Raw genomic sequence first — 23428 nt, forward strand, 5'->3', positions numbered from 1 at the left:
ACCACAGATTGAGCCTGCATCCAAGACTAATGTAAAGTGCAAAACTCACTACAATCCTGTAACAGTGCCCCTGAAAGTCTCTCTCAGATGCATTCAGGTTTATAGCGCAACTCATAATAGTGTAGCTCGGAGTAGCCACAGCAGAGCTAGTGCAGTCAGAGCACTTTACATCACAAACACATTATGCAGAGGCAAAGCAGTCAGATGTGTGTGATCAGCTTATAGGAAATATTCCACAAGACAGGGGACTACAAGGCGTATGAGTCACATCATCCATACTGGTAGGCAGGATAGTTTGTGCTTGATCTGGAGAAGCACAAACTCAGAATTTCAAAAGTAGCCCCATAGCTGGGGGTTGTCTTTACTAATAAGAGTTGATTTGTCCCCAAATGAACGCTTTTTGCAACATTAGGATAATGAAACAGGAGGGAAAAAATATATAGCGCCGGAATCTCTACCTTGCAGGTTCCACACAACTCTTTGATGACAGTTTCTAGCTCACGTTCTATGTTATGATTTTAACACATAAACTACAAGTATCTAAAGGATTTCTCCAGCAAAAGCAGTATGCCACTTGGCTTATTTACATTATATGTACTTTGTAATCAGCATAGCAGACGTTCTTCGCAGCAGGCATATTAACCTACTGCTCTACCTTATGATGAGTTAAAACTTCCACTGGACAGAACACCATCTCTCTGAAGAAGGACCATTAATCACGGACGTTATCTTGACATTTTAATTGTTGAAAATTACTGGAGGCAAGAAACGTGGCAGAAGGTGCTTTCGAAACCACAGCACAGCGCCCCTGCCCGAGGTCAACGCCCGGTGCGGTGGCACCGGTCGCACTGCCCTTGAGCCGGCCCTGTCTAAAGGGGTTAATCATTCATTAGTGCAACGACTTCAATGTGAGCGGTGAGAACTGGTAAATAACAATGTGCAAAGGGCGTGCCCCGAGTTATCACCCGAGCCCTTTCCACCTCCTAAGCCTGAGCTCACGTTTTTCTTAAGTCTCGAGAAAAATTGCACCAGAGCGCTCTTCAGCCTTGAATCAGATGGGTCAAAACAGACCATGACTGCCTCCCTGCAGGACCTGAAGCCACGTGTGTTCCATAGGTGCCAAAGAAGCTTGTGCTGATCCCCCATGAGGGCAGGGCACACGGAGGGGTTGTGAACAATATCTTCCTGGCTTTGGAGGCATAACTGACAGGCCTCACGCACCCCTGATGTTGTCCATACAGGCAGGTGGTTTAAGATCGGCAATAGACCCAACCTATTTTCATAAACTGAACCTTGGTCCAGTCGTTGAAAGGTTCGCTTAGGTACCTCTGTGGGTTCAACCTCGTGTAGCTTTGGAGCATCATCCAGCCATGGCGTGGTCGGGACAGGGAGTCCTTGTGAACTAGCAATGAGAGCAGTCGTGAGCTTGCTTTTGTCAGGGTTTATCTTCTTTCTTGGATACCTTCAGTGCTTTGAAGCTGACAGCAGGTGATGTGGATTACTAAGGATGGCACATTATTTGATGGATGAGTTCATTAGCAGAAAAACCAGCCAGCAACATGGTCCAAATGAGATCTTCCCAAATAGGCTGAAGAGAGAAATGTGGAAATCTTTTAAATACACAGACACTCTTGTCCTAAGGAACCCTGGCAGAGAGGACGAGACATGTAGGCGGGGGATTCCTGGAAAGGCCTGGATATTTCATCCCTTGGCATCAAAGCTGGGCTCTGTGCACGAAGCACGAATGCTCCAAAACACAGTAAGACAGCAGGCCCACCAACATATTTTCTCTCGGATTTCAAAGTCAAGAATGACACCCAGAAAAAACATTGGCAAGCACTTAAATTTTCTAGAATTATTTTTGCAAGACTGACTGGAAAGCGCCTTTTTTAAATACAAATGTACCAGAAACTGTAAAGCACTGTTATAATTTTTGGGGCAAATTAGTTTTCTTTATTTTAAATCCTCTGACCAAGGCCAGCAGAAGAGAAGCATTGCATTACAGGTTACATGTGATAAGAAGGAAGGCCTTGTGAAGTTTTTGAGAAATTACATTTTTGAAATGCGATTCATAATTGACAAAAAATAAAAAGAGGCCAAGCCTAAATAAAAAAGCGAGTGGTTATGACCTTTGTGTCGTTCACAAAACGTTCCCTTGCTTAACTCAAATATCCACAAGGAAAATATTACAAAACCATTGTGCAAAAATGCTTTCTGATTCACTGATCGGTGTGAACCTCCGTGCTAAAATGTCGTTTACACGTGTAGATGTTCTCCAGAACGTGTACATCCTTCCACAGTGGTAACTGACAAGATAGGGAACACATAGTCACAATTCCTGGAGGAGTCAGGGGTGGTGTGAAAAATGCAAAGCGAATGAAATTGGCACCCACCGTTCTCTACTCTCTAGTTATTCGTCGTGGTTTGCAATGCCTTTTCTATACTTTCTTCACTTCAAAAGCTTGCAGCTGAATAAGCCTTGCATACGTGTTGCAGAAGGAGTAGGAAATGTAATAGAACACCAGCATGTTTTCATGCCGCAAGGAAAACCTTCACTTAGAAATCTCTTTCTCATGTGCAAACAGAATTTAAACATATACATCTTCTACTTTACACAAATATTCTAAAGTTAGGAATTTAGTTTTGTCCAACGTGAAGCTGGGGGGGTGTCAGAGAGAATGTAAACAGTCACAAAAATAGTTTGATGCAGTCACATGATAAATCAAGTTTCTCTCCAGTCCAACAGCATCTGCCAGACATGGTCTACATGATGTCCACACAGAACCTTTTTACTCATTTCACTCTGAGAGGTAAAATGTATTTGGTTGTGCCCAGTTTCACTGAATTTTATATTAAATTCAAGACATATTTTGTTTAGTCTCTTTCATATTCTTGAGTTGGTACTAGACGAGAACTCATAGACTGTTTGGCGACTAGTGGATTTGAGTTAAATTAAAATGCGGTTTATTAGTCACTGACCCACTTATTCACTCATATTATTAGTACTTTTCCACTTTTGATAGGCTTAATTGCAAAATCGGTCTGGCGGGGATATGTGATAGGCTTAATTGCCTTCTAGATATAGATGAGATGTTTGATAGGTCTGGCAGGCTGCTTGATAGGCTTAATTGCCAAATAGGTCTGGCTGAGATGTTGGATAGGATAAATTACCAAATTGGTCTGCTCAGCAGTTTGATAGACTTAATTGCCCAATAGGTCTGGCAGAGATGACTGTAGGCTGCCTGTACAAAAAGCATTGTCATGTCCTGCTAGTGCCATAGCCAGATTGCCCGTGTTTGGATCAATTTACTTTAAACTGTAATGCCAAGCACCCCCGGTGATTAGAGGTTATGGGAAATTAAATTCTCAAATCCAAATCAGATGTTTAGAAATCTTATCTTCTGATATGTTCTGCGAAAAGTGTGATGGCCATTGTGTGGCACGGAAATATTAACCTTTCATCATTGTGCAAGGGAGGAGTGGATGTCTTACCTATCCATTGCTGTGTACAGTGCTTAATTTGTAAATAACAAGGTGCCGGTGCTCAAAGCTCTCCTCTTAAACGCGCGGCTGCTGCAATTAAATGTGGGAACATGTAATACTGAGGCGGCGTAATCCTTAAACCATCTCGAGTCTCTTTAATCTATTTACAGCCCCTCCCTGCCCCTTCAGCTCACTCTAGCAACTTTCTACTTTCTCCCTTTGTGACGCTTTTTCTCTTTCCCCTTCCTCCTTCTTTCCCACATGTGTCTTTTGCTTGCAGCAAATGCTTGAGGCAGAAGAATAAGCCCCGGCCCTCAAAAATAAGTGCTGGTGCTTAGCACCGGAAACAACAAGCACAAATTAAGCACTGGCTGTGTAGTGGTAGCAACAATTCTGTAATGAAAAGCTCCCTGTAAGAGACTGTTACAGACACCCTCCTCCTCTAAAGCTGATTCCTAAAAGAGCAAATAGTGTAATAACTTGTAGCTCCGTGTATCGTGCTGTGCAAAGAAGTTGTTCTTGTTGCATGGACAATTATACTTTTGTGTTTTTGGGCCTTCTTCTGTCAAATACATATTTCATTATCATAACTTTGTTATTTTTGTACATGTGTTTTCCATCATGGACTTTCATGCATTCATTTAATCGGTTTAAGCATTTTCTCCCTCACTGTTAAAGACATTTTCCTTGCCCATTACTGAAAAGTACAAGTCTGCTTAAGGGGTTGACTCTGCATTGATAACAACTATGAAATGTTGATGCAACGTGTGGTGTCTCATACTCCCTCACTGATTTCTGCGCCATGAAGAATAACAATTTTCGCATTTATTAGAATGGGTATTCAAGGATGTACCCAGAAAATTAAAATGCCACCAATTTGAACCAAAACTCGAATGAACCGAGTGGGCGAAATATGTAACTCCGACCACAGCTATTATGGTTGTTCTACAAACATCCATCTATGTTCATCCCTTCTTCCCACCCATTCATCCATTCTTTCATCCTTCAATCCTTTCATCTTTTCATCGACACCGTCACCATCCAATCCATTCATCTGTTCGCACATTCATCCATTTATCCTTTCACCCATGTAGCCCTTATTTCCTTGTCCTCGTTTCATCATCCACCCATCCATCTATCCATTCTTTCACCAGCCATCCTTCCAATTACTGTTCGGTTTATGCATCGAGCCATACACCCAACCATCCAGCCTTTCGCTGTTCCATCCGTTCATCCTTTCAATCATCCATTTATCCATCAATCATTTCAAGCATCCCTTCACTCTTCTTTCCATCCTTTCACCAAATATTCAGTTCACCCTTCTATCCATCCTTTCCTCCTTGAACACTTCTTTAATTTGTTCTTTTCACCCTCCATTTCTTAACCCTTTCTTCCCTTCCTACCATCTTTCCTCTTTCTCATTTCAAAATTATATCTACCATCTGTCTTTCTTTTTCACCTTTCTCTCACTCCCCTATTTGATGCTCTCTGTTCTTGTTTTATATTTTCAGAATTTCTTTGTCTGTTTCCTTCACTGGTCTTGGTGCACTTAACAGCCCTTGACTCCCGTCCCTCAGTACTGCCATCGTATTCCCTAAGAATGTATCGTGAGCGTGTGTTCACATAGCAGCCGACAGAAGAGGCAAATATAAAATTATAAAAATTTGATGGGACCCAACTTATCAGGCCAACGGGTCAGTAGCAACCTCCCACTTAGGATGCTAAAGTGGGGATGGGAAGGAAGGATACTGATGTTACTGAGGGTATTTACGTTGCACACGAATCAACAAAGCATTGTACTATTGAAAGAGTACAGAATATACCGTTATTTACAAATGGAAATTATTTGTTTCTTGTCCTTTGCTGTCACATTTGAAAATATTGTGGTACAATATTATCATTGTAAAAATACTGATAGCCACAATATCAATTTTACATACATACAGAGTGCAAATTGAGTGTAATTCAAAATAAAAGTCAGATATGTTTTAAATTGAATACATTTAAAAAATATATAACATAAAACATAAACCTTAATGTATTAATTGAAAGTAAATGTAAAGATACACATGCTAATAAAATTATTTTAAGCACTACTTAAAATTAAAATATAAACTACAATAATATACATACACATACATGTTTTAAATTAGCATATATCAATATTAACTTAAAAGCACAATATAAACGTGTACTATTGGCAATCATTTTAAATATAAACCATATTTTAAATGTATTAAACATCAAACTACTGTGCCATAATTTAACTAATTTATGAACATAAGTAATAAATGTTTATATTTTTAAAACACGAAAAAGTGTATAAAATATTGTTAAAAATAAAAAAATAAGTAAAGGCAATAAAATAATTTAAAAGTATGCCGTTTTACATGAAATATGCTCAACACATATTTACAAAAACTCCAAACAAAAGTACAATGTAGAAACGTAATTCCGATCCAAAAACCAGTGATCAGATAAGTAAAAATAATTACATACAATGTGGGGTGGGGGTTTAGGATTTACTAGTCAGCCTGCTGATTTAATAATGTAACAGCAGTCAGACAAATACCGTAAGTGCATACGTTGAGAAGGTGAGATTTACTATTTGAACTCCATTCAAACAAACATTGTGCTAAGTGTACATTGGGGAAATTTACTATTCTTAATCCAGTCCAAGAAAAACTTTGGAAAGGACACAGATTGAAAGCACAGGGGTCAGATTTGCTATTTTTAACGCCAGCCCAAATAAAAAAACTTTGGAAAAGTGCATGCATCAGATGTGGAGGGTCAGACTTACTATTTTAACTCCACTCTAACAAATATTGTGGAAAGTGCATACATTGGGGTGGGTCAGATGTACTACTCTAACTCCAGTCTAACACCCATTGGGGAATGCATACACTAAGGGTGAGGCTATCAAACCTACTGCTGTATCTCCAGTTACAACTAAAGTTGTGAAAAGTGCATTCACCTGGTGGGGGCAATGTTCAGATTCATGACACCCACATAAAATAAATAACCATCACAATTACTTCAGAAATTAGAAAAAAATCCAATAACCTAAATTGAACTCAATAACTTCAACTCAACCCAAAAATCATTAAAATAGTTTTAGAAACTCACAATCAGGCCATAAGTATAAATAAACTAAATAACTGATTAAATACCTATTTTTGGAATAAACAGTATTCCTCAAAACCCCACATAAAACACAAAAATATAAAGGAAATGTTTCAAAATCCATTAGAAAATGTGAAATGGTTTTTACAGCCAAAAATTATTTACAGTTTTGAAATGTAACATAGATTGCTTTTTAATTATGATTTAGTAATATCTTTGAAAAACACAACCCACCCACACCGCTAATATACCCTACAACACATAACTAAAAAAATACATATTTTGTTCAAACATATAATTACATTTGGAATATCTTTTAAAATCATGGAATATTAAATAAATAAAAAGTCATAACATAATTCATAGAGTTATCATTAATACAAAATATGATATAATTTAATTAAAAACTTACCTACACAAACTTCCAATATTTCATACATCCAAAAAATAATCACAATTAACTGTAAAATTATAAAATATGTACACAAATAAACAACAATGTCAAACATTTTGACTTTATAATAATAAACTATAGTCAATAATAATATACACCTTAAAAATAAAGCTACCATCCCAAACCCAATTAATCCCACTACTCATAAAAAATATAATTTATATAATTTATAATTAAAAAATATTGCAGAGTTTAAAAAATGTGCATAATTAACACATTAATCAGTTCGTATCAGGTCATATATTTTATTTAAAAATCTATCCATCCAAACCCCTGTAAATCCCACAACCAAAATTAAAACTATTACTTATTTAACAAATTAATGAAGCACGAAAAACAAATATATAACAAGTAAAAATTAGATAACTAAGATATTAATCAATTAATAATCATAATATTAAAGAATTGTAAAAACACTAACCAACTAATAAACTCAGCAACCCAAAACTCAACTGTATATTACTGTATTATTTTAAAATAGGTCTGCTACGCTAAAAACACCTTCTGGGGACTAAGTATATGGTTACACTGCATAACTTCCCCATATTTTTGTTTAAAGGGCTTATGCCCTCTAGGGGCTAACAATATGGTTACATGCACATGTTTCTTACAAATGATATTTTTGTTATGGTGCTCTCTAGGGGCTGTTTTGAGCATTACAGTCTAATGCCAAATTTTTATTTCTGATGAAAGTTTATATGAGAATGGTATATGTTTTAATAATCTCTTCTTATTACAATTATGACCATGATTCAGTCCAGCTTAACATCCTTATTACACAATGACTATTTGAACACTTTTGATATGTTTAGGTTACCTTCTAGGTTATTTCTTCTCTGTGGCTATCTTGTGTCTTTTTTGGGGAATTGTGTTAGCCAGCCAGCAACTCTGATGGTGGGGTGGTGAAATGTGTATTCTATTTGAATTAGCATAGCAGATTTAAATTAGGATGCTAAATGGCAACATTTTCTTTTTTTGCTGCAGATAGGGGAAGAAGGTAAATGAAAGTGCTTTAGTTATATGCAGGACCACAGGAATTATATGGTAGGAAAAGATGAAATTATGAGGTAGGGTTGACCAATTAATGTGGCAAGAAAAGTCCAGTTATGAATTTACAATGCCAATAGCTCTAATTCAAGTAAATGTGAGACCTATTGCATTGCAAATGCTTGTTTATTTTCTAAACGCAGTAACATTTTACAGACTCATAACATTTATTTATAAATGGATAACAATTTGTAGTTCAGAATTGTGATTTTTTTTTGGATTTCCTTATAAATTGCAAATTGTTACCATAGGTATCTATGGTTTGCAGGTGTAATTCTGGTCGCAAACCATTGATCAGTTACTGTCTACTAAGTTTGCTATGGTAAATAAATGGCAATGGGAAAATAGTCCTCCTATGATCTATTTTCTTCTGGGAATCAGAGTTGCAGCTTTGGTGGGGGCAGGCAGCGGTCAAGGGAACCACTGTCAACTCTCACTGATGTTTTTCAAAATTGAAAACTGTTTTTTTTTAAAGATGCCCTGTTTCCTTTAAGAAAATCATACAGCTTTTTAAAAAAAGCTTAATTTATGAAATTCAATAACACAGCTGTTGGTCTGCTGTTCCTGTGATTGTAGCCAAACATGGGAGTGGCAAATTGTGACCTGCCTAAATAGTATTCATTACCAGGTTGGTCTGCAATCATCGATGATTCCTTATTTAGTAAACAGACCAATGAATACATTGGTAAATATTCAAAAATAGATACTAGTAAAAAAAAAAGGTCTGATAGCAATGTGCAACCACGTTTTACAATTAGTATCTTAGTACATCTGGCCATAAGCATTCTGGTCTTTGAGGTAAAGACAGCTTGAGAAAACGTTTCTGGCGCTATTGCTAAATATTTATGCCCTATATTGCATCTTTAGGAAGAAACATATACGTTACATTATTTTTCTACTACTAATGTTTTTGTTAGATGAAAACAAATTATTACAACCCTGACATATTAGTATAGGGAAACCACGAAAATCAACCTTCATAATCTAATTAATAAAATCCATCCTGATAAAAACCCAGAAGTGCAACAATTTAGTAAGAAATGGAAAAAAGGATGAAATAGAGAGTGAGCTAAAACAAGGCAGAGCCAATGAAACTGGCTCTAATGTTTTCCGTGCTGATATCACAATGTTGATATCAAATAGATTACACCTGTTCCTGAATTAATGTATGGTCCACTCAGTATTCGAGATATTCAGCATGACATTAATCCAGCAGTCTATCGAGAAGGGAGATATGGATTGCTATCTTCCAAATAAATGTCGTCACTTTCACATACTTCTTCGGAACGTGTTCTCTTGTGTTTTAGAGGTGCTGCTAAATCTTGGTCATTTTCATATATCTATGTATAAAGTGAAAAAGGTAAGGTTAAATCCTGCACCATATTGATCCTAGTTACAAATTCCTGCCAGGAGTCATACGTTTTAGGGCAGCCCTGAGACTGGATCCCACCATATGTTGGGTTTGCTGGCATAGGTCACTTGTCACCTTTCATCGTTTGTCATTCTGACTCAATGTACCGTCACACTTGTTTAAGCATCTTAATTTATGCAGCCCTTCTTTCTTGCCCCATTTTCACGTGTCGGTTTCATTTTTTTCAATCATGTGCCTGTATTTTCTGAAAAATCGACTCATTATTTCTGACAGGTCATAGTTGAATCAATACCATCTGGATGAAAACTTTAATGAAACAATTATATTACCACGTGTGTGGCATGCAGCATATATAAAATGCAATGCATTATGCACGCAGTTAACATTAGTACTTACAAACTATAAACCTAACTTGAAACTATGAAGCATTTTACAAGAAATCAGGGTTTGGGAATGATGTGACATTGGGTTGCTTAGTGGGCAGCAGGAAGAGCTGTGTCATATTGATGGGACTTGAAGCCGAACAAGAAGGCTCTATATTGGTGTGGGAAGGGGTACCCCTTCAAGAGGGGTGGCTTGAGCTCATTTTCGAATGTAGGATCGAGTCTGCTGTGTGGAGGGATGTATAGTAGCTTGAGTAAGCTTGACCTGTGGTATTTTTCTTATGTACTTCTCGATTTCAAGTCTGAGTTGCTAAGGCTCCTTGTGTTGTGTTGGCTTCAGGAGATAGTGTTTCTTCTAGGCAGGATGGTGCGCTTGTTGCTTTATAAAGCTGTTTATTATTTCCATGACTTCCTTAGTCATGCATTAAATATTGTAACCCAGTGGTTCCCAACCGTTTGATTTCTGTGGACCCCTACTTTATCATTACTGAAACCCGGGGACCCCCTCTGAGACATTATTGTAATCTAGGGATGCCAGAGGAGTCATTTCTGAAAGCTGAGGATCTAATCTGTTAATATTATTTAATTTTATAAGCAGTCGCTGACCTCCCCTGAGGAGGCTTTGCGGCCCCCAGGGGTCCCGGACCACAGGTTGGAAACCACTGTTGTAACCCATTGCTATCAAAAATATTTCTCCCCACTCTTACGGTACATAAGAATTGTGTCCGGACAACAACAATTCATTTACACTATTTTTTCTCTGTAGAATGATGACATTTTGACTTGGTGTGACAGCAACAGAAGATGTTCTCAGGTAAGACGAGTCAATCCTGTTGGCCCATTATTGTTATTTAATAATTCTCAATCCACGGGATTGTGTGTTAAAGACTAACAACCCTGGTTATTTTTTGCTGTCAGTGACCTTTACTGTATTGGATGATGCCACCATTTCTTTCGACATAATTTTGACCTAGATATTGTTCATGTGGTGGATCCTGCAGCAAAAGCATGTGTGCCTTTGTCATTAGCCATCAGATCGCAATGTTAAAGTGGTTTGTCTATGGTCTAAACCTACAGCTCTTTAATGTGTGCTACTTCTCAGGCACTGAACCATCTTTAATGTACAGTGCTTATTTTGATCCAGTGTTTGGAGGTGGGACCTTCCTCATCAAAGTTTTACTCCGACTCAAATGAGGGAACAACACAAAAGGGGAAAAGAATAAGGAAGGGAAAGTTCAGAAAAAAGTGACAAAGGGAAGACAGCAGAGATGAAAAAACCTACAAAAGCGAAATAAAGGGGCAGTGAGTGTCTAGAGACGAATGAAAGAGGCATGCGGTCAAATCAAGACTACACACCCTTGATATTCGACACCCCGATATTCGCTGGCCATCCACGGGCTTCTAAGGAAAATTTGGGGGTTTACAAATTAAGAACGACTGTCATCTAATAGTTAAAATTATCTGCTGCTCTCCTTTTTATGGGCGAGCACAAAGTGCTCCGTCCATTCTGTGATCTCTCTTTGGGCTTGAAACCACGACCATGCCACGTCAGTCACTTACATTGGTTCGTGGGCTTGCCTTTTAAAATCCACTTGCTTTCATTTGTGAAAGGCATGCATACGTCATGCCTTTTCCGGTGTTTAGCCCACCTACACAGCACCGGAAAGGTACCAAAAACATACGAGGCTCGATGTTTTCAGCCTGGAGTCCGGACTACTTTATCTGTTTATTTTCCACGCAGTGTTTTGTTTTTTTTGCTTTACAGCGCTTATAGCTCTAACTCAAACAAATGCGAGACCCGTTGCATTGAAAATGCTTGTTCTATATATACACCATACTGCTCTACTCCCCAGAAATGTAGATGACAGAGAGCTGTAAAAAACATTCCAAGATGCTACTGGTAACGATCTATATGTGTGTCTCCTACATAGCAACAAGGCTTGAATAAAGGCTAGTCAAAATTCAGTAACAACGAAAACAAAATCTTCGTAGTCCATCTCGTCTGTGAAGCCAGCTCATGGGATGCCCTTTGTTCCTTGGCGGTCTTCAATATTCTAATAAAGATTAAAGCCCAACATCCTGAACGCAGTCTGGATGTTTTAAGACAAGCAGAGGGGTGTCAGGGAACTTGGAAACGTAGAGAGCACCAATAAATGTGGGGGCAGGAATATGATGGGTATCCAACCACGAAGCTGATGTAAGAGATTACATTTCCTGCTTGGAAAAAAATGGTCTGACTCTAGGTACACGAACTATTGTTCTCTCAGTGATTACAGTTCTTAAGATGACTTCATTCATTTGTCCCTTGAAGTTGTTGCCAGCTAATGTATCTGTCTCAATGTGAGTGAAGCATGCATCATGCGGTACATCCAGCACAATTTGCACATTGTCATTTTATTGAAATAATTAAATGTTATCTCACGTGCTGAGCAGTCCCATCTCGTATTCATTGTGTGCATACGTGCGTACGTGCTGGTGTGTGTAGCAAAGTACCAGCTGTGAACACCTTACAGTAACAATCCTTCAATAAACAGTATTTGTGAAGATGGCTGGTTCCCTGGAGCGCAGGTTTACACTGTAGCCCGACATGAATTCAGGACATAATTGGAATAATATGAACTTGGATTAAGTGGAATGTTTTCAGTGCCTTGCTTAGTTAGAATCTACTGCCATGAAGAGTTAAAACATGGCCATAATCATCACTTCAAACATCTTTTGCTTGGCACAAGCCATGTTCTTCTTCTCGTGCTCTAGTCCAAAGATGGCGAAGGAGCCTGCTCCTCTCAGGAACGTTGCAGGCTGAAGCCAACATATTTGCCAAAGTGTACATGGCGTGATCCAAATGCATTTTTGCTGCTAACTATATTGTTTCATATTATACTTGGGTTTTGCAGAATCTAAAATGTACTTTCCACTTGTGATCTCCCCATCCACCGGTTGTCATCAAATATCACTTGCAGTGGTGCAGAGTAGAAAGCTTGAGACTTTGACATTACCCAGCTATCTATATTACCATCTGTCATGTGCTTGGCCTCAGCTCACTAATCGAAGACCATGAAGGGATGGCAGGAGTAAGGCAAGCCATTGAACTAATCAATGTTTTGTTCAATAATACTGCCAAACTTTGCACTCATTCTGCTAAAGATGTGGGAGCTGAATTCCAGCAATCTTGTAAGGGGCCCAAGTGCAAGTGAGTTTTGTTGAATGTCCCCAGAATGGGTGGGGTTGGAAGGGGGAGAAGGTTGCCTGTACCTATATACTTGGGGTGGTTGCTCAGGACTTTTCTATTTCTTTGGACCGTACTTATACTCGTAGGGGGATTGTAGTTCTGGCGTATATCCCAGGGTCAGCAGTTGATTTAATTTTCTGGGGTACAATGTTTTTTATCTCTATTATGAATGTTATATGTTCATGAATGTGCTAAAGCTTAGCTGGCAATGAGTTTCAAAGTATGGCAGCTTGGACCAGGAAAACAGAGCCTACTGTGGATTTCCTTTTTTAGGGTCGTATGATAATCCGTTGTGCTAGATGTGTACTATTTTGTTTGTATTGCTTAAGTTTAATTTGTAGGTATAGGGGTCCCTTTCCATGAAAGCCTCTGTGGATGAGGCACAGTGGCTTGAACATCAATCATCTCCATACTGGAGGTAGGAGAGAGCGTGCAGGCCTGCTTTCATGTGCTCTCTGTGGTGAAGGTAAAGGAGGAGTATTGCCACAGCATTTTGGATATAATGAAATAGGGGGCAGCAATGTGTAGGCTAGTGGCGCAGTCAATCTTGCAGATCAGGAGTGTTTGGATAGCTTGTACTCTCTGTTGGTATCCAAAGTACTGGAAGATGCATCACAGTGTTCTCCTTGTGTAGAAGGAGTTCCATGTAACTTGTTATCATGTGGGCCATGGGCACACCTATGTTTCACACCTCTCCTGACATGGCTAGCACAGCATCAAATTCCTTGGGCCATATAGCCATACACTGGCGTTTTTGCCTTTATTGACAGAGAATGATCTCTGTATTTGCTGTTTTGATCTTTAGGTGGTTACTTCTCCTCTATGCATCAACAGCTCTCAGGCTTGGTTCCTTGGAAGTGATGCTCTCAAGATGCACTCCTTCTAGCAGCACTGACTCTGAGTTTTATATTGATGTGGCCACAAAGGGGCAAGGGAAGTTTGGTTGAGTACTGCAGAGAAGGAGACCTGGAGGGAAAAAGGTTAGTCAACAATTATTAGTTCTACTTTCCCAAACATACATTTCATACAAGAAAACACTGGTTCTTTCCACTAAGAGAGCAAAGTCCAGAATCGCAGTTCCTTATGCTAAATAACACAAACTTCTTGATATTCCTGAATCAAAAGCTGTAACAGTTCTTTTCAAGGTTCATTGTGAGTTCCCTAAAACAAACCTATGGATCCAAATATACATTTCTACTGTGGGAGAACTAGCTGTTATTTCGCAAAATGTCTCTCTTGCTATGGTTGTTTGATCTCCCTTCACCAACCACAAGTGCAGACCTCAGCATGCCCCCCACCTCTCCACCGTACCGAAGTGCTGGTTTTTTCCCAATTCACCAGAAGAGTTTCTGCTCGAGCTCAAAAAGGCGGTACCTCATCAGAACGTCTAAAGTAGGTGAACGGGCACTGAGGACATGCAGTTAGAGAGTACGTGACAAGAAACTCGTGCAGCCTTGATCTGTAGGAAGAGCGGAACACCTTTCTGAAATCGAGAGAACATCTTGGGTGTTTGGCTCCTCAAGGTGGAAACTTCTTTGAAAGTCAAGCATGATTAGCAAGCCCAGCTGAAAGGACACAACCTCTTTAAATAGAGGTGTCATCTCAGAAGGCAGTGCCCACAAGCATGTTCCAGAACTTGCACCTGCTGCCAAAGTGAACCAACATTTAAGTAATCAGAGTCTGCATAAACAGATGAGTCATCAGGGATCAGCAGGTCATTTGATCATGTCCCAGATGAACACCTGCTTTTAAAAGGGACACCAAAAAGGAAATCACCAGAGTCAGCACAAACAAAGAATGTCATCAGGGTCAGTAGGCCATTTGAGCATGTTCCAGAGCTGCCACCTGCGGCCACAGGGAAACAATGAATGAGTCATCAGAGTCAGCACAAACAAATGAGTCACATAGTGAAGCCCCTTACTGGCATAAGCATTAAAGCACACAAAACAGTAACAATAAAGATAATACAGTAATACAATATAGCTGTTGTTTACAATATAGCTTGTTGTTTAAGCATTTGAACATTATTGGTACAAACAAGCTGATATGGTGAACTTTTAATACTTGTTTTAATACTTGTGGCAAGGAGTTTGTGTCTGTTAGAAATGGGGTCTCTAGTTGGCAGTCGGTTTGAACCCTGTCCAAATAGGGACCCTGACTCTAGTCAGTATAAGGGAGATATCCGCTCAGATAACCCCTGCTCACCCCCTTCGTAGCTTGGCGAGAGCAATCAGGCTTATCTCAGAAACAATGTGTCAAGCATTTGCACATAACACACAGTAATAAGTGAAAACACTACAAAAGGACACCACACCAGTTTTAGAAAAATAGTCAATATTTATCTGTGTAAAACTAGACCAAATCGATAAGAATCCAACATACAGTAATAAAAATATGAATTTTGTAAGATTTATCTTAAAAATACAGTTCCTTGAAGTCAGTAGCTCCACCTGGGGCTTTCTCGGCGTCGTGATCAACAAAACCAAGAGTTCAGGCCGGCTGCGGCGTCGTGGGCCAGCTACGGTGTCGGGAAGACCCGCAAAAAGTACCTTGGATCTGCAGGCATCATGATCCTCGTGGTGAGCTCCGCAGAGCGGTGTCATTGGCGTCGTGGTGTCAGTTCCAGAGTCGGTGCAGGAGATTGAACTCCGGGCTGATGAAGTCAGGAGTGCTGGGGTGGATGGTATCGGGGTTGCGATGCAAAGCGGGACGATGCGACGTGCAGTGCCCTCAGGTCATGGTGCAGGCAGCAGCTCGGTGATGGCGTCCAACGGCGTCGGTGAGACAAGGGCTGTGGTGTGAAGCGGGCGGTGTGACGTGCGGTGTCACCAGGTCACGGTGCAGGCAGCAGCTTCGTTGTTGCTGAAGCGCTGTTGTCGGTAGGCCCAAGCCAGCGGTGCGGGACAGTGCTTCGTGACCCTCATAAGAGGTGTCCACAGGCCACGGTGTGGGCAGGATGCGTGGTGATGACACTGGAGTCGATGATGCTGGAGTCAGTGGACCAGGGCTGCGGTGCAGGACGGTGCTTCGTGCTCCTCGCGAGCGGTGTCCACAGGCCTCGGTGCAGGCAGCAGAGTCATCATCAGCAGGAGCATCATCGTGGGGGAAGCCCAGGCTGCGGTGTGAGCAAGCGATACCAGAGTGCAGAGCCCACAGGTTGCGGAGCAAGCCGAGGCTCGGTGAAGTTGTCGGATGACGGCGTCGGTGAGATCAGGGTCGCAGTGCGAAGCGGGGCAGTGCAACTCCGTGTGGCGTCGGCAGGTCACGGTGCAGGCCAGCAGCGTCGTTGGCGGCGTTGAGTCGTTTCTCCTCTTGAACAGCACAAAACACACAGTTCCCAGTGCTGCAGGTCGAAGAAACTGAAGTCTTTGGTGTCCCTGAGAATTCCAACAGGAGGCAAGCTCTACTCCAATCCCTTGGAGAACTTTCTCAAGCAGGACACACAGCAAAGTTCACACTTTGCACTCCTTTCAGGCAGAACAGCAACTGCAGGCCAGTCCAGCAAAACAACACAACAAAGGGACAGTACGCCTCCTCCAGCTCTTCAGCTCTTCTCCTTGGCAGAGATTCCTCTTTATTCCAGAAATATTATAAAAGTATGGGGTTTTGGGTTCTTCTTCTTCTTATACCCCGTTCTGCCTTTGAAGTTGGCAAACTTCAAAGCAAAGTCTCAGGTGTTTGCAAGATCCTTCCTGGATCAAGCCAGGCCCCAGACACATACCAGGGGGTTAGAGGCTGCATTGTATGAGGGCAGGCACAGTCCTTTCAGGTGTGAAGACCACCCCTCCCTCCCTCTAGCTCAGATGGCTCATCAGGATATGCAGACTATACCCCCACCCCCTTTCTGTCACGGTCTAGAGAGGTGCAAAACGGCCCAACTGTCAAACTGACCCAGACAGACAATCCACAAACAAGCAGAGTCACAAAATGGTTTAAGTACAAAAATGCCTACTTTCTAAAAGTGGGATTTTCAAACAGACAACTTAAAAACCAACTTCACTAAAAGATTTATTTTTAAATTGTGAGTTCAGAGACCCTCAACTCCATGTTTTTATCTGCTTTCAAAGGGAATCTGCTCTTTAAGGATATTTAAAGGCAGCCCCCATGTTAACCTATGAGAGAGGTAGGCCTTGCACAGTACAAAACCACTTTGGTAAGATTTCACTGATAGGACTTATAAAACACGCTAGTATATGTCCTACCTTAAACATACACTACGCCCTGCCCCTGGGGCTACCTAGGGCCTACCTTAGGGGTGCCTGACATGTAGTAAAAGGGAAGGTTTAGTCCTGGCAAGATGGTACACTTGCCAAGTCGAATTGGCAGTTTAAAACTGCACACACAGACACTGCAGTGGCAGGTCTGAGCCATGTTTACAGGGCTACTAATGTGGGCGGCACAACCACTGCTGCAGGCCCACTAGTGGCATTTGATTTACAGGCCCGTGCACCTCTAGCGCACTTTACTAAAGACTTACCAGTAAATCAAATATCCCAATCATGGATAAACCAATCAACAGTACAATTTACACAGAGAGCATATGCACTTTAGCACTGTTTTAGCAGTGGTAAAGTACCCAGAGTCCTAAGGCCAACAAAAAATGGTCAGAAAAATTAGAAGGAAGGAGGCAAAAAGAATGGAGATGACCCTGCAAAAAGGGCCTGGTACAACAGTGACAATAGCACTAAAGCAATCATCTAACCTTTACTTGTAGAGGTCTTATGGACTACCCATTTTCAGAATGTTTTGCATATCATCTGCGTCATTGTAACAATTAAAGTATAACTATCTGATCTGATCCAGTAAGGAGGTTAGGTAAATGTTGATAAGGAGAGGAGAAATTATGGACCTCTGAGAAAGCCACAATGTTGGGAACGATAGGCAGATGTAAAAATTGTTAAGAAACTAGGCTCTGTCTGACTTTGTGGGAGGAAGCCATTTTAAAATGTTCACCTATTTCAGGACAGCAGAGTCTGTGTAGTAGTGACTGATGGTGGCCAGTGTCAAGGGCCACAGATTGCCCAAGAAGCTGTAGGACAGGTACTCCAATTTAGTTCACTTTGAGTTTTACGTCATCCCATTTGGATATGAGAGCTGACTCTGTGCTGATGAAGTGAGGAGTATCTTGTGATGGCATGTTGTCATTAGATCACTTAGTAGTAAGTATCATTTGTGCTGCTTCAGAGGATATAAATTAATTCATGAAAGAACAGAGGAAGGAGGTGCATGAATAAGGTAATTGATTTGTCTCGACTAGTGCACTCAGTTAGCTTCCATGTTCAGAATGGAATGCATAAACTACTTTAATTCATTTCTTTCCAAAGCTTGTGATTCAAGTCTCTTACAATAAAACTATGCAGATATATTTTTCTAAGACTTTCCTTTAAGAGTAAATAAGCTTCATAAAGTAATACATTTTCTTGGCATTCTTGTACCTATAACTCTTCTAGACACCAATATCTACCTACATCAATAAATCTCTGTACAAGAGTATCAGAAAAGTGATTTTCTAGGGCACAATATGAGAGATTTTGCTGAGACCTTGACCTTGATAGAAGCAAGAGGTGAGGGCCCCTCTTGTTTTCAGCACTTCAAGGTGCAGTTACAAAATTCATCTAATGTCATACTGAATCCATTTCTTTTCTTCACTACACAGCAGGGTATTGTAAATAAGCTGATGCCAACCATTACTCCTAAATGAGGGTTCTTGATGAATACAATGGACATACTAAAGCCAGACCTCTTGTGCCAGAACCCTCACACCACTCAGGAACAGACTGGAAACCAATAGCAGCCCTAAGACAATTATCAAACTAGTCCCACACTTCAGAAGGCTGCATCTAGAATTGGGCTGGTTGGGTCATGACAACCCATTCGGCTCCTAAAGGAACCCACTAGTTTGCAGCCTACCAGGAAAATAAGAGAATTGCAGAATGACCAATTTGGTCATGACCACTTTGGTCTCGACTTCTAGGTTGAAATAGCCCTGTCAACCTGCTCTAGTAATGACATGAATGTGTTGTGGGATACTCTATTCAGAGCACTGTTACCAGAGCTCTTTCCTGGAAAGTGGAATGTGTATTACATTTTTTGTATGCCAGACTGATTTGTTTAGAAAGGGAAGAATTTCACAGGTTTGTTCAAAGTTTTAATCCTTAAACAAACCTTTGATAAATCTCACTTAACTAGATAAAGTTTTACTGGGACGTAGTGTAATAATTACCAAGCATTGACTCTCATCGCCTCACTTAATGCCCTCCTGTATTTTACTTCCTGGTTTCTTCTAGTACCTTTGCATAGGACAATGTTGGCTCTAAAATAATTAATTGTTTTGCTTGGTTCATTTATTTTCCTTTCTGAACTAATGGCTTATTTGGACCTCTGCGATCTGATAGGCTGTTCATCACTTCGCATTTCTTGTGGTCTACTCCTAAACATTGCAACTGTCAAAGACCAATTGGTTTATTTGGCTCGGTAAGCTAGGATACAAAGGTGGAATCATTGTGCAGGTTAAATAAAAGTAAATAGTCCCAAAATGACATTAAACCTGCCCGTCGGCTCTGAACCACTACACCCAAAATAAGCTGCAGCATTAAACATGTCAGAGTGAAAATATTGTGACATGATAACACCTAATGTTAATACTAGGTAAGTCAACACTAAAGTGCTTTTGAAGTACCTAAGGCCTGGTTGCATAATGGTCAGCAGTGAACCAAGTTAAGTATGTTAACTTATAAATCTAGCTGCGGTAAAAAAAAAAGAGGAAAAGTAATATTTACAGTACAACCTGAAGTTTTTGTTTAAAACCCCTAATTATGTAACATGGCTTTGGAATGGTCTAGAAACACACTTTTTAAAAAATGCTACTAAAAGGAAATCTAATACATTTGCAGACTTTGATTTTAATACAAAATGACAAAGGAGATTTATGCAAAAGAGGTTTATGTCTGCCTCATTCCTGGCAGCCCTTAAACTTTTGCCAGGCATTCTCCTCATGCAGTGACTGCAAATAGATTTTCCTGAGCCAAGAGCTCTGCACCTGAATGGAGTGAAGTACAGTTGTAAAGTCATATGTCTAGAGTGCGACTTCATCCCGGGTGAAATCTCATTATCATGAGAACAACAAAAATAATTACTTACGGAATATCACACTCGAAGAAAGTATCACCATGTGCCATAGACACAGATGGGGAACTGGGGTAGTTAAGTTAGTGCTCAATGGGCTTGAAAACACAAAAAATTGTGCTTCTGGGATATTCTTGTCGAACATCAGTGAAGTTGCTGAAAAGCTTGGGAGAGTTCAGTTGTAAGAACCTTACCAGGATTTATTCAGGTTTTTCCACCTCCCCCTATTGTTTTATCCCTTTAAAGTAAGGCCCTATCCACTTTACTGGACTGGACAATACTGGAACACAGAGAAGGCGAGAAGTAGAAGACTGCTATCATGGTAAACCTGTCTGCCTCAAGAAAGAGTGCTGACATATCCTGCTTTCTTTTGAACTTAACATTCTTAAGGTGATATTCAGGAGGTCAAGGAAGCTGACCTCCTGAAGTCCATAGAGCAAGAGGACATTGTGGAAGTACAACAATCAGGAAAATGGGACTGGACAATGGCTAGAGACATTCCTAAAGAGAGTATATAAGCCGTCTTCCGCTGATATCTGTGTCCTAGTGTCCTATTTCTTGTGCTTGAAATCTTGATTATTTTAGGAGGAAGAGAAGAGTTCAGGTTTGTTTAAACTAGGAATTTACAAACGCTTATACACTAAGATGACTGCAACAAAGAAGCACCCTCAACTAGCAAGATTTCCTGGTTTGTCCTACTCAGGCCTTTGGGCAGCAAAACTTTAAGTTCGTGTGAGATGGGCAAACCAGGTATTCTTCAGCACCAAAAAAGTGACTAAATATAGTACAAAAGCCTAAAGGCTGCAAAGTAAGCCAGTGACCAAAGTAACGTCTACAGCTATATTGTCCCACTCAGAGCTTTTGCCACCACAATGCTGCAGCAGGTTCAAAGGACCCTTTCATACTAAGGAACTAATGGTGTTTCCTTTTGCCTGAATGATTGAATACAGAAAAGTGGTCCATTACTCATGAAGCATGTCAACAACATCTGGCTGATGATGCTCTAACAATGTGTAACGTGTTTGTGTACTCCCACCTCTGTCTCTGCTTGTCCCTTGTAAAGAACTGCAGTGTTAGATGGTGCACTCTAAATTATATGTTTGTTATCTTATGCAGAACAATTTCATTGCAAAAACTGTCTAATTGCATGCGTGAGAGCTTCTAAAAAGTCATGAGTAAGAAACCAGAGTTGCTTCAATGTGACCTTAAGATCAAAACTCACTCTCAAGGAATCACAGTTAGCAAAGTCCAGGATAGATGTAACAATCTGCAATGTTGCCTGCATTTTCAGGCACATTAGAAATGTCTCTTAACATCATAGGTGCTAGATTCCTGTGTGCTTCCATTCATGATTTCTGGTCTCTCATGGAGAGCTCATGATCCATCAAAATTTCAACCCTAGAAGAATTTGTTAAATTCGCAAGCCATACCGAACAAACTGATCAATGTGTACCTAGGAGTGCCTTCTCTCTCCAGACAATATTTCATTTGTAAACTGCCTCCAGTGTTAAGGCAACAGTGTTAACTTCCTCAAATTACCAGTCTTTTTGCACCTGTCACAGCAGATACATTTATGCCACCAATCAAATATCACACCTCTAACGCCCGCCAAAATTCCACCTCACCAACAGTACAGAAATAATAGCAAGCTAACTCCAGGGACAACAATGAATGTCCCACACCTGGGACCACCCTGAATTTTCCTCTCAGTTGTAGAGAGGACAGAGCCTCTTGTTGAGGCATATAGCCTTCTTCCTTTCTACCAGTAGGAGAGGTCCAATGGCTGGCAAATATGAAACAATTCTAATACTTTGTTCAGAATAAAGGAAAATGGGAAACCGCTGTAATTCGCAATGAAAAAGAAGGAATTCTCACAGTCATGTAGAACCAAACACAGCACCAACTAACTCTGCAGTTCTTTACCAAGGGGCAACATTACACACTGTAAGAGCATCATCCGCCAGATGTTGTTGACATGCTTCATGAGTAATGGACCACTTTTCTATATTTAATCATGCATGCAAAAGTAGACACCGGTAAGATAGTCATCTGACAAAGCAGCCAACTTGATAAGCTAGATAAAGGCTTTTGAAATTATTGTGAAGCAAAACCATAATGGAGATTAGGGTGCATCAATGAAGAAACCTTCTGATGAGTGTTATTCTTCATTCAACCACTTGGCTAGAAACCAATGCATTCGGAAAACAAGTATGTCTATAATTATGGTACAAACGTTTTTTATCTCAATACATTAAGTTTCAATGACCACACTAAGATGACTGCTGTTAATCTTTTCAAGCAAAATTAATTTGAAAATAAATGGGCATAAACTCAGTCGCCCCTCGATTATTTTGGCTGGAATTACAATTTTTTCTCTGTTACTGAACGGATGGATATGATGATGCTGCATTATCTAAATTGAATAAGTCACAGCTTAGACAATACATTTGCTACACTCATTTTGAAAAAACACCAAGGTGAGGGTAGAAAGTATAAATATACAGCTAAGATGTAATTTTTCTTACTGTGATTTGGGAGCCGCCTGGAAACTGTCCTTTTCTAAGATGGTGATTTTTGAAGAACTAGCCAGTGAGAAGGTCCACATGGTGGGATTTGCAGAATATAAATCCTCTCTTGAAAAATGTAAAATTGGTCGCTCCCTACCACAATTTTATGACTTACAGAAACCCCTGGGATATCTTTTATATATGGTATTTAACCATTTGTCAGATGTATCTATATGAGAATACGATTTCAACAACTGGACACATTTGATATTATATCAATTTGGAATGGTGCTAGTCCAAAAGTAAGAAAAATCAATTGTTTTATTTACACCCTGAAAGATCCCTTCTCCTGGTCACTTTATGCCCTGGTTTAGAAGTCCTAGGGGCTCGTTATTAACATCTATTACTTAAAAGAAAAACGCATTGATACATGTTCTGATGCTACACGCTTGTCTATAAGTAGCCAGGTGAACGGCATGTGCCATCAATTTGTTAAATTTGTGTTTGAAGCAATGAAATTACTACGGTTCAGGGGTGATCTAACCTCGTGTGGGTAATTCAGAGGGTCGAAATTGTGATTGTGGAGCTTGACGGAAAGGATTACTACATCACAAACATGACGGATATCCCGTCCACCATGTTACAAGTTCCATAGGATATACTGGAACTTGTAACACGCGGGATGGGATATCTGTCAGGTTTATG

At 40.1% G+C, this 23428-nt stretch overlaps 1 protein-coding gene across 1 annotated transcript in view; it reads left to right on the forward strand.

Moving 5' to 3' along the window:
- The window catches only part of LOC138265432 (anosmin-1-like), a 134490-nt gene that overhangs the window by 35212 nt on the left and 75850 nt on the right, over positions 1 to 23428 (forward strand). Inside the window, exon 2 of the mRNA XM_069213132.1 lies at positions 10629 to 10676. Within this exon, the coding sequence (XP_069069233.1) occupies positions 10629 to 10676 (48 nt within the window). The remainder of the gene's footprint in view (positions 1 to 10628; positions 10677 to 23428) is intronic.

The sequence above is a fragment of the Pleurodeles waltl genome, chromosome 11 (genome assembly GCF_031143425.1).
Source record: "Pleurodeles waltl isolate 20211129_DDA chromosome 11, aPleWal1.hap1.20221129, whole genome shotgun sequence".
NCBI lineage: Eukaryota > Metazoa > Chordata > Amphibia > Caudata > Salamandridae > Pleurodeles > Pleurodeles waltl.